Source organism: Sarcophilus harrisii, chromosome 2, assembly GCF_902635505.1.
Source record: "Sarcophilus harrisii chromosome 2, mSarHar1.11, whole genome shotgun sequence".
Taxonomy (NCBI): domain Eukaryota; kingdom Metazoa; phylum Chordata; class Mammalia; order Dasyuromorphia; family Dasyuridae; genus Sarcophilus; species Sarcophilus harrisii.
The window spans coordinates 140,186,651-140,202,943 of NC_045427.1; the positions used below are offsets into that span (position 1 = coordinate 140,186,651).

Genomic DNA, 16,293 nt, shown 5'->3' on the forward strand with positions numbered 1-16,293 from the left:
TATGGGCACACCAAAAACAAAACAAAAACTAAAACCCTAACAATAATAAGGACATTGACAAGGTGGAGAGCATCCAGAGGGGAGAGAGACCAATATGGTGAAGGCCCTTGAGACAATGTATGAAGATTATATAAAGGAAATGTAAAACATAAACTTTAAGTTAGGACATGAAAGCTATTTTAAAGTATTTGAAGAGCTATCTCATGGAAGCAGGATCAGATTTGTCCAGCCTGGCCAAAGAGAGCAAAATGAAAAACAAAGTACAGAGGCAGATTTAGCCTTTATTTAAAGAAAAAAAGCACTTTGGACCCCACGAGCACTTTGTACAGTGGAATGGCCTGCCTCAGCAGGCAGTGTTTCCTCCCTTACTCGTGGTCTTCAAGCAAAGATTGATGATGGCTTCTTGGGCGAGTTGCTGAGAGTATTCCTATTCAGATATGGGTTGGAGTAAGTGGCCTCTAAGGCATCATCAACGCTGAGATGCTGTGATATTTCTGTGATATCTCCCCTGGCCCTGCTTTCCTCACTTTTAAAATGAAAGTTTGATGAAATGACCTCCCAGGCTTCCTCCAGCTCTAAATGTATATTCCCTATGATTTTATGATCACAGTTCCCTCCAAAGGTTCTTGGGCAGGCAAGAGGCTTTGGCAACCAGCCTGTCTCTGGAGGGTTCCCTTGAAATTCAAAAATGACTCAGCCAGACTGTCCCTCCTCAGCCCAACCACTTGCCAGGCATTGGGGGTTAGCGGTTGCTGTGCTTTCTTTCTGAGGTTAGGTCTTTCTTTTATACTTGGTCTGATTCCACTCTTTAATCAAAAGAACTATGTGAGTCTAGCTACTTCACCTCCTAATCAGTTTTCTTTTCTGTAAAATGAAACAGATGGACAAGATGGTCTCTTAGAGCCCTCTCACTCTTAATGGTCTGCTCTTCTAAGTCTTTATTGAAGGTCCCTGTTCTCAGGGCTGAGCTAAGAGAACTATGACAGTACAGTGGTATCAAGAGTGCCCCTGGGTTTTAAACTTAGCTCTGATACTCATTATATTATCATGATTATCATTGAGCAAATTCGTCAGCTCTCTCTGAACCTCAGTTTTCCTTATTTGAAAAATGCACATGATATTTTTCTACTATCAGTGTTGTTAGGAGGAAAGTATTTTGTAAACTTTAAGGTTTTAGAAAATTTGGGTCATAAACCTCTGGGTTATATAGAAGTACTCTGAAAATCATTTTGAGGACATAAAACATAACGCACTGAGCAGAACAAACAAAAATAGTGGCAAACAAAAGGCACAGTGTAATCAAGGCCTGACCTTAGCCTCTACAAAAAGGGAATCGTGGAAAAATAAGATGGAGATAGACTATGGAGGAGTCTCAAAAGCCAGGCAGAAGAGTTTGGGTGAATGGGAGTGGGTAATGCTAAAAATAATTTTTCATTATATTAAGAGTTTATACTTCCATGACCCATTATGGAATCATTTTTCTCATAGCCCTCCTGTAAAATAGATAATCCAGATATTATTATTTCCATTTTACAGATGAAGGAACTGAGAAGTATTGAATGTCAGAATCATAGAATGTTAGAAATGAAAAAGGACCTGGAAGGGGGTGAGGGGGAAAGGGGGGAATCATGTCTACTTTCTCCACTTTAAAGATAGAAAACAGACTCAGAGGGGAGGCAAACCTTTGCGTTAGAGTTGAATCCAGGTGTTCTGACTAACACTCTTTTCACTATAGAGCACTGCCTTTCTTTTAGGTAGAGGAGGCATGTCAGATAAATTGAATGGGAAATGGTGAGGAGGTAAAGTTAGAGGGAGAAGGACAAGTTGGATTGCTAATTTTGTCACCATTGCAGAAATCCCTATCAAAAGCATTGGTTCCTTATTTATTTGGTCTCTGGTTTGGGAAGACAGGAAAGAATTCTCTGCTTATTGGGAAGGAAAGAAAGACCAGACATTTATTAAATATCTACTAAATGCCTGACATTGTACTAGGCAATTTACAAATATTATCTCATTTGATTTTACAAAAACTCAGCAAGTATCATTTTTACAATTGAGGAAACTGAGGCAGACAGCGGCCCACGGTAAGTATCCACATCTGGATTTGCACTCAGATTTTCCTAACTCCAGATCCAATGCTCTAACTCCTCTACCACCATCTAACTGCTTTTAGAGACAAAAGAGGGTGAGGGATTTGGACCTAACATGCTATGGTGGAAAAAATTATGGATTTTGAGTGAAAAGACTTAGATTCATTCTATTTCTTCAGCGAAGAGGTTGGACCAAATGCTAACCTTCTAGCTTTAAAGCTGTCATTCAATAGAGTGAAAGAGGCACCTTTCCCATAGCTTTTGGGCATCTTTCCTCCCAGACACGCTTAAATTGCCTTGTGATCAAGCCTCCTTTCTTGTGATGTTTCCCTGCCCCCTGGTGGCTTGATGGGAATCTCTTTGCTGCTTTTGGGGTACCAAGGAGGGGAGAGAATATTTCCAGAGAACTCTATTGTGCTTCTGTTGCCTTTCTCTCACTCTCATGTCCTCAGAAGGAAACTGAGGCACACGGCAAGGCATGTAATGATGTCTTCCAAGTTGCCTAGCAAATAGAAATAGTTATATTAGTTATAATAGGTATAAATAGTTATACTAGAAATAACTATAGAAAACAGAGTGGGATCTCTGGGTTCCTCTGTGCTAAAAGCATCAATACAGAATCTGGTATGGAAAGGATACTGTGGGATTAAGGGAAATGAGTCACTGGGAATGGATTTAGGAGGAGGAATGTTAGGGTTTCTTTGATCCAGATGTTCTGAATCCTTCTTGTATCATGAAATCCTTGAACAATAAGTATGGTGAAATCTATGTCCTTTAACAAGATAATGTTTTTAAATGCATTAAATAAAATAAAAATAATTAAAAAGGGAACCAATTATACTGAAATATAGTTATCAAAATATTTTAAAAATATATTTACAATATAGTAATGTGTTTAGCAGCAAGTATATTAACTAGAGAAATTTCAAAGTAGTGATGAACATAAATGATATTTCTATATCTTCAATAATTGTAATGTGATGTAAAAATATCCATAACATCTTTTAGTGATGAAGTCATATATGCTGCTAATGTTACTGTGCATTGTTGCCTATATTTACATTGAATATGACGCTAAATTTCAGGTAGAGGTCAGTGAAATTAAGGATGTGATTTCCCCCCTAATTGCAGGTTAGGAACCTTTCTCTAGCACAAGTTTAACCTATATTGGATTACTTGCTGTCTAGGGGAAGGGAGTGGGGGGAGGTAAGGAGAAAAATTTGGGACACAAGGGTGTCCTTTTTCAAGGGTGAATGTTGAAAACTATCTTTACATATATTTTGAAAATAAAAAGCTATTATTAAATAAAATATAACAAGTCAGCATAAAAGTAAAAAATTTTTTTAAAAAAAGAACTTCTCTCTAGTTCAACCAATTGTCTCATTTGATGAGGAATTGGGACCCAGAGAGGGGAAGCTTTGTCATTATTCAGTCATATTTCAGTTTTGTTTGACTCCTTGTGACCCCTTTTGGGGTTTTCTTGGAAAAGATAATAGAGTGGTTTGCCATTTTCCTTTAGCTTATTTTACAGGAAACTGAGGCAAACACAGTTAAGTGACTTATCCAGGGTCACACAGCTAGTGAGTGTCTGGGGCTGATTAGAATTCAGGTTTTCCTGATTTTAGGCCCAGCCCTCTGTCTACTCTTGAGGAGAAGCTTATAAGAGTGATTTTAAAAGGGAGAAAAAAAGCAGAGGCTAGATTCAAATCCAAGTTTTCTGACTTAGAGACTTGAAATAGAATGTGTTACTGTGAAGGGTTCTGTGGTCTGTACTCTCAATATGCTCCCTTAGGCATAGACAGAATAGGTCCCAGAGATCTAATTCAAAAGTACAGCCACTCTTAGTGGCCAGAGAGGCTTCCAAGGGGTTAACCAGCTAAATTGGAGAGGGTATTCAGGTGAGAAGCCCCAAGCATTCTGGGATTTAAGGTGGAGTAACTGGTTGGTTGGTTTTTAAATTGGGTGGATCTTTCTGGTCTTGGGCCTGTGGGCTGCTGGAAGAGGGAGTAGGGACAACAGCCCTACTGACACAGTCAGTGGCCCCAGGGATCTGGCCATGAAAAGAGCCTTGGACCTCTGGCCCTTGGTCCTGGGTCTGCTTACGCTTGTAGGAGGTAAAAGGGTTGAGCAACCGGGAAGCTGACTGATTCCTTCCAGGCTTCACTTCTTATTTTCTGGTTCCTGGAACTGGGACTGTGGGTGTTGGGAAGGGGACTGGGAGGAATCATAATTGATGTTAATGGTATCTGGAGTAAGTTCTTCCCCAGCTGGGGGCCATTCCGGGAAATCTGGGCTTAGCTCCTCAAGCCCCAAGAGAAAGGAGGGAGAGAGAGAGAGAGAGACAGAGAGGGGAATTCATGGGGTTATAGGATACAGATCTACAGGACTTTAGAGACATCTAATCGCACTTCCCACCCCCAACCCATTTTACAGGAGGAAACTGAGGTCAGGAGAGGTTATTATACTTATTGGGTCACACAGACAGCTGGTGATTTCAGATCTTTTAACATGGGGCAGTGGAAAGCATATTGGATTTAGATTCAGAGAACCTGAGTTCAAATTCTACCTCTGATACTGATAAACTGTAACTTTGGGCAAGTCACAGTCTTTCGGGGCCTCAGTTTCCTCCTCTATAATACAGCAAGGGTTTGATTAGATAATCTGTAATTCCCTTCCACTGTTCAATTGTGACCCCCAAATGCAGTAATCATTGTCCTTAATGTTGGTTAGTCACTTTTCCAGCATGTTTGACTTTTCATGACCCTACTTGAGATTTTCTTGGCAAAGGTACTGGAGGAGTTTGCTATTCTTTTCTCCATTTTACAGATGAGGAAACTTGAGCAAATAGAGTTAAGTGACTTGCCCAGGGTCATACAGCTAGGAAGTGTCTGAAACTGGATTTGAATTCAGAAAGACGAGTCTTTCTTACTTCAGTTCCAGTGCTCTGTGCACTATGGCACCACCTTGCTATTCTCCATAGAGATATGTTTGTGTACCTGTGTGGCTTCTTCCTTAGAATACCTTGAAAGAGAATGGTGATAAAATCTGAGAATGAATCCCGGCACTGGTTTTGAGAGGAACAGTAGGATTTGACAGCCTTGTTTGTTCTTCATGTATTGACTTAATGCTTTTAAGAGAAATCTTTGACCTTTTCCAGTGTTTGTTTCTAAACAACCATCTTATGAATATGTCTTATGAATATGGGTTAGTGGAAAGAGCACTGGCTTTTGAGAGAAAAGACTGGGGTTTGATTTGCTTCTTGGTGCTCCTTTTGTCAATTATTGCCAGTGTGACCTTGGAGAATCAACCTCTTTGAGCCTCTGGGTATCAATCAACAAACATTTATTAAGTGTGTATTAAAGATAAGGCACTATGCTAGATTCTAGAGGTACAAAGCTAGGCAAATGTCCCTACCCCCCAAACCAAAATCATTCCTGCTGTCAGAGGTCTGTATCCATCTTTTTCAGCTCTAAATATAGATATATAATAACACCATTCTGTGATCATCTATTGTGCCTTAAGATTTAGAGGATCATCTTGGCCATCTCAACCCTCTTATTTTACAGAGGAGGAAACTGAGACAGAGAATTGAAGGAACTTGTTCTAGAAGCTAAGTGATTAGAACAAAGTCACATAATAGTAAGAAGTACTCAGGAGTCAAATCTATATTCTTTGATTACAAATGCCCTCTTTCCATTACACCATGCTATCCTGATGTCTTGATTTAGCGTTTATATAGCACCACGTATTGGGTTGTATGGGTAATGATGTTAAGTTTGGTAAGATGACCTTATTTTCCCCTACTGCCTATGAGGGGAAACAGTGCTGCTTATGGCACTGGTAGACCAAGCTACAAAGTGAAAAGGACTAAGGTTTTGCTAGTTTTTTTGGAGGCATCTCGTGTACTTCAATCTGAGCTCTTGTCCTTTTTTCCCTGTCTGGATTTAGGGGAAGCCTCTATTGGATTAAAGTCATGGCTGAGGGGCTGTTTGGTCTGACAGGTTGAGCAACCTTCCTGGAAGTTTTGCAGTTGAGGTGTGAGACAGCATCTGAAAAAAAGAATTTCTCCTAGGAAAAGTGACTTTGCAAAATGTGATTTATGGAAAAAGGAAAAAAAAAGTCAGACATGCTAGAATTTGATGTCCCACTGGTCTGCCATACTGAGGGAAGTACCTGGATGAACTAGAATGAATATGCTCAGGCCAAATTGGGGAAAACAATGCTGCTTTTGCTGCCTGAAGGCCCGAAATCCAGCTTTTCTATTTATTGGCTGTGTGAACAAGGGCAAATCATGTAACTGCCTTGTGCCTCAGTGTACGCATCTATAAATTTGAGATGAAACTTATATTTACTTTACAAAGTGATAGTAAGAAAAGAACTTAAAGAGTTATTGAAATATTAACTGTCATTGTTACATCTCTCACCTAGCTTTGGGTCCTACAAAGCCCCCAGATGACAATGCTACCAGTTTCATGACCCATGTCACCCCTGAAGGGACCCAGTCCACTTGGGATGGGGATATTCCTGCTATTAACCAAGGTGAGGACACTTTATTGTATTTGACCTGCAGAAAGTATTTATGATCTTTGAGATGCCTCAAATGGATGATTTAGCAACTGATGGAATACCTATTATCATCTATGTGGGAATGGGCAGAAGGAAGAGAGAAGGGAAGCAGTGGTAATAACAGCTTACACATCCACACAGAGGCTATTATTTTATATATATATATATATATATATATATATATGTATATATATATATATATATGTATTATGTCATAACTGTTATTTGTTATAAATAATTCTTCTAGAGATAGCATATATTATACATAGTTGTTATATATTTTGTATATAATTGCTATATTACTTTTTAAAGAAATATACAAAAATGATCTCATCTGATTGATCTTCAATAATGGTGAAGTGAGTAGTATAAGTGGGTAACATTATTTCCCCCATTTTACAAATGAGGAAACTAAAGTCCAGAGAGGTGGAATAGCTTTCCCAAGGTTGAACAATTACTATTAGAGTTTGTACTTGAGGCTCCTGAATTCAAGAAATCACACTATATTTAGATTAATAAGATGGGGGCCTGAATCTCAAGGAGGAAAGTCCCTTTTCATTAAGGAAATAAGACACTGATATGTGGTAAGATAAATAACATGGCAGTATGTGATTAGTGCTAAATAAGTGCAGAAACTTTATATTGGGAGAGTTTCTCTGCATACCCACAAATGGCCTCAGGGACCTTAAATGGAGATATTGAAGGCAGAATTGATGGTCACCAGAAGGCAGTCTGGGTAAATGTGCTCAGGCCCCTCTCTGAGACCAGCCTAGACTCGTGATTAGGAGCTACAACTCTTAAGGCAAAATGTGGTCTCATCTTTCTGCAGCCTACAGCCTACTTTTTCCCAATCTCCCCCTTAGGAATCTTTTTTTTTTTAAATTTTGTTTTCAGATGCAGGAAATCATCTGATTTCTATATTTCTGAGTTGATTTCTTAGATCTAAGGCAAATAGTTGACTCTTCAATTAGGTGTCAATCTCAGCAACCCAAGTATTGGGTGTTGAGGATTGAACCAGGACATTAGTGCATATACAAAGAAGTGTTTATTCTCCCTTGCTACCCTCCCCTTCTTCTAGCCAAGAGGAAAAGAGCTAAGTCTCAGAACCTCTTCTCCAAGAGAACTCCTTATTCTCTACCAGACTCCTCTGAGCTGGTAGCTCTCTGACTTCCCTGACCTCTGGCATACCTGGGTTCCCTTAGGATTAGTCTAAGTAAGCAGAGAAAGTCTGTACTTCTTTAAATCACACTAATTGCTGACATTTACACAGTACTTTTATGGTTGTCAAAGAGTTTTATAGATTTTATCTCATTAAGGACTTGTGACACGATAGAAATAAAACTCTTAGAAAACTTTATTGCCTGAACATTCTAGCCTTACATGGACAGTTGGGTGATGCAGAGGACAGTGTTGGAAATGGACAGTTCAAATCTGACCTTAGACTTTTTTGGTAACATGCTTGAAATACTATGTAAACATAATCTGGCCTTATGTTTATTAGCTATGAGACCCGGGAAGTTCTGTGAGGTCGGCTGTATAAATGTTATTTTCTCCATTTTATGGCGGAGGAAACTACAGCTTGGAAATCCTAAGTAATTTACTTGTGATCCTAAGTTATTAAGTATCAGATTTAACCCCTCTCACAGAAGCTTTTCTAATTATGCCCACGGCCTAGTTTCTAGTTATTTATACCAGTCCAGGGGATCACTTTCTTGCCTCTCTTTTACATTGTGGTATGTATACATTGTGTATGGAAATACATTGTATACATTGTGTATGAAACTAACAAACAGGCAGGTAACTTTTGGAGAAAAGCACAAGAGAAATGAGAGGACGAAGCTGCTGGCGATGAGAGAGGGAGAACAGGGGAGGAAAGATACTTCTAGCCTAAGCAGAACAAGGCAGACTGATTTGTCCCCCTGCCCTGTTCCCCAATATCTTAAGAAGGCAGGGCTTCTGAAATGGCTTCTGGGTCTGGTAGCTGCTCACCCTATCTGTTGTGGAAAGGATTGAAGGGATAGTCTATTGTAGAACTTTTCTGCCCCTTGGTTCTTTGTAATGTGGAAGGAAGAATATGAATCGGGAGGAAGGTGATCATAGTTTGAATTGGGACCTTAGAGCTCAGTGTCAATACTGTGTTGGAACCAGATAAAAAGGAACAGTCGAGAAAAGCTCTTGCCCTGAGGCTCTGGAGAGAATCCAAAGTATACAGACCTTGGTTGGGATCTAATTCAGGAAAAGGGGAAAAAAGGGATACTGGGGCAGGTGTCTGAGGCCCCTAGATGACACAAAATCTGTACCTGGGTCAGGTCTCTGTGAGGACTTCCAGAAGCATTGAAGGATGACTAAAAGGAAATAGCCTAGTTTAATATCTTCCCAGGTTTCTGTAGAGCAGTACTCCTTAAACTTTTCCCACTCAAGACTCCTTTTCACCCAAGAAATTTTTACGTGACTCTAGATGTATGTGTATATAAAAGAAATGTACAAATCAAACATTTACTGATGTCTTAATTTCACAACTCCCACATTTAGTTACAAGACCCAATATAGGGTCATGAAACCATAGTTTAAGAAGCTAGGTTGTAGATGAATCCTGTAAGTCTGCATCAAACCTTTTCCTTTCTTTCTCAATTTAGTTGTGGAAATAGTAGGAAAAATTCCCACTCTCCCCACCTGCTCCTAGTGTATGGGGAGAAGAGTAGGTGTTTTATTTTAAATTATTCTGGCACATGAAACTAAGACTTGAAACTGTTTCTGGCCTTGGTCTTATTCAGGGGAGAAGTGGGACTTCTTGGATAGGTAATCTTTATCTCAAATCTTTTTTTATAGGACTCATCCCTGAAGAATCCCCAGAGAGTAGCTTCCTTGTCGAAGGTGACATCATTAAGGTAGTAAGCAGAAGAGAAATAACTATGATTCTCTTTCTTTTTTAAAAATTCATCTCATTTAATTATTGTACACACACACTTCTGTAGATATTAACATACATATATAAAGATTTGAGTACCAAACTAGAAATTTTCATTAATTATGTAATGTGATTACCGGCCCTGGCAATCATTGCATGCATTTAAAAAACATACTTACCAAATTTGCACTCTCTGTAATGCTTATGATTCTCATATCTATAGCACTTTGACATTTACCAGGTGTTTTTCCCTATTAAAATCTGGGGAGGTAATTCAAATAAGAAGAAATACCCCTATTTTACAGATGAGGTAAATAAGTCTCACAGTTTGTGACTTGCTTTAGTGCTAAAATGTCACAGGTTGTGACACAGCTATACTCAGGACTAGAGACAGAAAGTGATGCTGCCTTAGAGTTGAAGGAAGGACATTTTTGCTAATAGAACCAGGGTCTCTGAGAGAGAAAGATTGTTCTTTCTTTGGAGAGAATTCTAAAGGTAAACATGTTTTCTGATCCCTCCTATATATTTTAAGTTTTCTACTGAAAAATAAGAATATAAGAAATACTATATGGGCCTTCTTTCTGTCTCTCTTGTATGCATACATATGAATATACATATGTATATTCCTAAATGCCCTTATTTTATGCTAGTTCAGAATTCTATTCCTAATAAGGGGAACTAAAGGACATATTGTAGAGATGGAAGATTAGCTTTCTTAAGGCTTCTATCCAAGATTAGATGTTTTTAAGCACCCCAAATTCCATTTAAATTTTTTTATTGATAGTCATTATGTAAGTCAAATATGCTTATTATTTTCTTGGTTCTGATTACTTCACTCTGCATTGCTTCATGCAGATCTTTCCATGCTTTTCTCTATTCATCAATGCATCATTTCTTTTTTTTTTTAACACTTAAGTTATTTTTATTTCATTAAATATTTTCTGATTACATATGAAAAATTAACAATCATTTAAACAGATTTTGAGTTCCAAGTTATCTTCCTTCCTCCCACTACTTAAAGTTTTCTAAAACACTTCCCTCACAACTAACTTCATAAACTTTAAGGTAGTTGGGGCAAATATTATTACTCCCATTTTGCCAGTAAAGAAATTGTGGCTCAGAAAGGTGGTTTGTCTAGGTGATATTTACAAAGCTTGTATATGTCAGTCTGGTATTTGGACGCAGGTTTTCTACATCCATTTTCCACCATACTACCCCTCTCAGGCTGATTCACCAATTCTAATTGTGTCATTTTAAGATTCTTCTCTCATATTTTGGTGACAGTGAGAGACTTGAGTTGTCTCCAGGGCCAAACTAGATTCCAAACTCTGACCTTATCTCTGTTTTTATAAAGTTTTCCAAGCTCCTGACCTCACCATAATCCTCTCTAATCTAATCTTTGATTTGTATCAAGCAACAATAAGCATCATTTCTTTAAAAAAAAATTAGGAATATCATATTACATTCATGTACTACAATTTGTTTAGCCATTCCTCGATTGATGGGCATTCATTTTGCTTCCAATTCTTGACTATTACAAAAAGTGCTGCTATAAATATTTTGGTGGATATAGAAACTTTCTTCTTATTAATGATTTTCTTGGGATGTAAGTCCAGTAATAGAGTCTCTAGTTCAAAGGGTATAGATATTTTAGTCACTTTTTTGCATAATTCCAAATTGCTTTCCAAAGCAATTGTACCATTTCACAGCTCCACCATAAATATATTAAAGTGCTTTTTATTCTACAAGTCTTCCAACATTGACTATTGTCATTTTTTTGATATTTTTGTCAACTTTCAGAATATGAAGTAAAATTTGAGGAGTCATTTCATGTGCATTTCTCTTATTAGTGATTTGGAATATTCTTTCCTGTGGTTTTGAATATTTGGCAATTCTTCTTTTGAGAACTATTTGTTCATATTCTTTGACCACATATATTGGTCATGACTTATTGTTATTTAGTCATTTTCCAGGTATGTCTAACTCTGTGACCCTATAAGGGGTTTTCTTGGCAAAGAATTTGAAGTGGTTTACCATTTTCTTCTCCAGCTCATTTTACAGATGAAATAACTGAGCAAACAGTTAAGTGACTTGCCCAGGGTCACATAGCTAATAAGTGTCTGAAGTCAAAGTTAGATTCAAGAAGATAAGTTTTCTTGATTCTAGGCATATCATTCTATCCACTATGCCATCTAGGTGCCCCGATGGTTAAAGACAAATTTATTTTGTATAAATTTATTCTTTATATATCTCAAATACTAAATCCTCATTAGAGAAATTTGATGTGAAGATATTTTTTTCCTATTCATCTATTTTCTTTCTTATCCTAAGTGCATTAATTTTGACTGTGCAGAAGTTTTTTAGTTTCAAATATCAAAGTTATCTATATCGTCTTTTGTAATTGCCTTTATTTCATGTTTGGTTTCTCTCTCTATATATACATACATACGTGTGTGTGTGTATGCATCTCCTATTCATAGTTGTGAGAGGCATATAATCTATTTCTCTTCTAACTTTTAAAAAATAATATCTCTATTATTAATGTCACATATCCACTTAAAATTTATTGTGGAATGTGGAATAAACTTTTGGTATAAACTTAATTTCTCTCAGACTGATTTATAGTTTTTCCAGCAGTTTTCATCAAATAATGAATTTTTATTTAGGTCATTTTTATTTTCTACTTTATCAAACAGTGGATTATTAAGTTTGTTTTTTGATTCTCTTTTATTAAGTCTGTTCCATTGAATTATTTTCAATAATATTTTTTCCAATTACATGTAAAGATAGTTTTCAATGTTATTTTTATAAAATTGAGTTCAAATTTTTTCTCCTTCTCTTACCTATCCTCTCCCCAACACAGCAAGCAATCTGATATAGATTATCCAAGTACAGTCCTTTTAAATATATTTTCATATTTGTCATGTACAATAAAAATCAAACCATGAGAAGGAAAAAGCAAAAAAAAAAAAAGTGCAAATCGTATGCTTTGATCTTCATTAAGTTTCTATAGTTTTTCCTCAGAAAAAACTAAAGGGGATGCTCTGTTCCCTTTTAACTCAAGTGAGGCAGACATTTCTTGAAAATGCCACACAGATGGCATTTTCCACTTCTTGTCTATTGGAATTATCTTGGATCACTGCATTGCTGAGAAGAGCTAAGCCGATCATAGTTGGTTATGACATAATGTTGCTGTTACTGTGTACGCTTCACTCAGCATCAGTTTACTTAATTCTTTCTAGACTTTTCTGAAATCAGCCTGGTCATCATTTCTTATAAAATAATAATATTCCATTACATTCATATATCACAACTTATTTAATCAATTCCCAATTGATGGGCATCTGCTCAATTTCTACTTCCTTGCTACTACAAAAAGAGCTACTACAAACATTTTTTTTGCACATGTGGGTTCTTTCCCCTCTTTTATGCTCTCTTTGGGATATAGTATCTGTATTTATTAACCAGTGGTTTTGATGATTGCTGTTTTATAGTATAGTTTGAGATCTGGAAGTGCTATTCCCCCTTCTTCTTTTCATCATTTCCCATGATCTATATTTTTTATTTTTCCTAATTTCTCTTAAATACCCCTTATGGAGTTCTGAACAATTCTTTGGTAGCACAGATAACTTGACATCTATTTGTATCCTATCAGAGTACCTAACTCTGTGCTCTCCTACTTTGAGAAGTGGGTTGCTTAATAGAGGCTTAACTAGGGCCGAGCAACTTGCTTTGCTCCAGGGCACAGAATATAGAGGTCATTGACAGAAGTTATTCAATTGCCCAGAATGTACTTAGCAACAATAATTAATTAATATGAGAAGTTACTAGACGGGGACTTCTGTAAACTCCTCTCCTCATGCCTTCAGCTGAAGCCTGTTTTATGCTACTTGCCCCAAGTGCAAAAATTCCTAGCTTTGTTTTTAGTGCCTAATAAACTTTGGGGGAAAATATATATAATGTTATTTTGAATCTATGAATAATTTAAATTTTTTAGACCTTCATCTGATTGGTCATCAAATAAATTTTTTTGGAGATGGGATGAGGCAAACTATAACAACTCACAAGCTAGTTATTGTGTGGAGGGATTGTAATATGTTGTTCTCCCACACTCATGAAAATTCTTTCATTTGGGGAATAATTCAAATTATCTCTATTGGATCTAATTTCCATGTCAATTATTCTTTAAAAGAGATATTTAAAATTTTCTTCTATTTTTTTCTTTTGTTTGGCTGATTCTTGATATCTCAGAGTTATTAGCTTCCACTTGCCTGATCCTAATTCTAAGGAATTATTTTCTTCAGTTACTTTTTGTACCTCTTTTTTGATTTGGTTAATTCTACTTTTTTTTTTTTTAAGAGCTATTTTCTTGTCAATTTTTGTGCTTCTTTTTCAAAGATGTTGACTCTTTTTTCATAATTCTTTTGGATAACATTTCTTTTCCAATTTTTCTACTTGATTTAAAAACATTTTTTTGTGCTCTTCCAAGAGAACTTTGTAGGCTTGAGACTAATTTATATTCTTCTTTGAGGTTTCACATATAGGCATTTTGACATTGTTGTCCCCTTATGAGTTTGTGTTTTGGTCTTCATTGTTATGATGGTAGCTTTCTATGATCAGGGATCTTTTTTTTGTTGTTTTGGTGTTTTTTTTGTTTTTTTGTTTTTTTGTTTTTTCCTCATTTTCACAAGTTGAGTTCTGTTCCTGGGATAAAGGGAATACTTTTCCAAGCTTTTTGCCTTAGAGGTCAGGGGTTTAGTCACTGGCTTTCTATACTGGGACCTCTGAAGCTGGCAGCTTGCCCATTGTTCTAGGGGTGACCCAGCATAGTTGCATGCGTCATACTTTGGGTTTCGTGGCTGACTATTTGCCCATAGTAGTGGGGCTGAAGGCCTTACAGCTGGCTTGTTGTACCACTGGTGTGTTAAGACAAGTTTGTGGAGCTTTGGGTCCTGATCTGTGCTGTGGCTAAGAGCCTTCCACTGTTTTTTCTGGAGACTGCTTGTGCTGGGCTCTGCTCCTCTTTAACTCAAGTGAGACAGACATTTCTTGAAGTCCTTCTAAATTATCTTGGGCTAAAAAATTGTTTCACGCTATCTTTTCACGGATTGTGTCATCCCAGAATTCTTTTACAGGCTTGATTTAATTTTGTTTCCAAGAGAAACTAAGGACAGCTTGGGCAACTTCCTGACTTTTCTCTTCCATCTCAGCTCTACCTTTCTGGGCAATAATTCAAAATTTTCAAAATGTGAAATGATATTTATACTTGGACCTTCATTTGTCCTCACAGAATCTGTGTTGGAAGAAATATCGGAGACTATGTAATCTCATATTTGAACAGGAATTTTCTTTATGACATAGGTGAGAAGTCATCTATTATCTGTTATCCAGACTCAAATCATTTGTGAAGATGAATCCACTCTTACTGAGAAAGTACATTTCACATTTATGGACTTCTAATCATTAGGAAGTTTTTTTTTTTTTTTCTTAATGTCAGATTAAATTTTTCTCTTTGCAACTTCTTTTCTTCTAGTTTTGTCTTCTGGGACTATATGGGAAAACTGTTATATCTTTTTCTACATGACAACCCTTCATTTATTTGAAGGTCACTTTCATGTCCCTAGCGATTTCCTTCTAGGTTGCCATTGAACTGCTGATTACTACTATTGGGGTCTGGGCATTCAAACATTTTTGAATCTCTAAAACTTTATAAGAATCTAGCCCATCACATCTTTGATTTGTCTACAAGGATAGCATGAATGATTTTGTCAAATGTTTTTCTGAAAATCTAGGAAAATACTATCTATAATTTTTTTCCTGACCTATTAGTCTTATAATTTTGTTTAAAAAGAAATTGAGAATAGTTTGGCATGACTTTAATAAAGTCATGCTACCTGCTAGTAGTCAGAATTTTCTTTTCTAAATAAAAGCTTCTTAAACTGTGGATTGTGACTCCAAAGGAGGTCAAGTAATATGTGGGCTGCAAAAAAAAAAAAAAATAGCAATAGTAAAATGTATCAAATATTCTGCCAAGATTTAATTCTTTCCATAAAAATAAGCACATCAATATTATTAGTATACAAATCTGCTTTTGTCTTTAATAAATGGTAAATTTATGATTTATCATCAGAACATGTTTTATTTATATATTTATTTTATATACTTATAAATTTGAGGTTGTGTAAAATTTTCTCAGGCAAAAAGGAGTTGTAAGTGGAAAAAGTTTAAGAAGCTCCGTTCTGAATGCTTATAAAGCTATTCATTTTTTTTCTTTGTCCTAGAATTTTGCTAGGAGTAGAAGTTAAGTGCATTAGTCTATAGCTTTTCAACTTCTTGTGGTAACAAAAGATAAAATGGATAATTTTTTAATATGTTCTTTCTCTTTTGGTTATTAAGTCTCTTCCTCCCCCCACAGCCATAAATGGAAAGATGCCTGATTTGATTCTTTTCTAATTTTTTTAATGGTATAAGTTTTAATTTCTATATCATGCATCCAAGTTCAGCTTATTATGGTAGGTCTAAACTTAATATCTGTCAAATTGCTTTTCACTTTTGCCAGCAGTACTTGTCTAGTAGGGAGTAATTATTTATGTTCTTGGGTTTGTTTAACACTGAATTAATTAGCTCAATTATTTCTGATTTTTCTTTGATCCATTAACCTGCTTTTCTCTTTCTCTCTTTTTTAAATCTAGAACCAAATAGTTTTGATCATTATTGCTTTATACTATA

The 16,293-nt window shown here is 36.4% G+C and overlaps 1 protein-coding gene across 1 annotated transcript in view; it reads left to right on the top strand.

Moving 5' to 3' along the window:
• Positions 1 to 4,060: 4,060 nt before the first annotated feature.
• ASTL (astacin like metalloendopeptidase) overlaps positions 4,061 to 16,293 on the top strand; it is a 36,291-nt gene continuing 24,058 nt past the window's right edge. Inside the window, exons 1-3 of the mRNA XM_031950954.1 lie at positions 4,061 to 4,204; positions 6,519 to 6,629; positions 9,486 to 9,544. Of these exons, the coding sequence (XP_031806814.1) occupies positions 4,147 to 4,204; positions 6,519 to 6,629; positions 9,486 to 9,544 (228 nt within the window). The 5' untranslated portion in view covers positions 4,061 to 4,146. The remainder of the gene's footprint in view (positions 4,205 to 6,518; positions 6,630 to 9,485; positions 9,545 to 16,293) is intronic.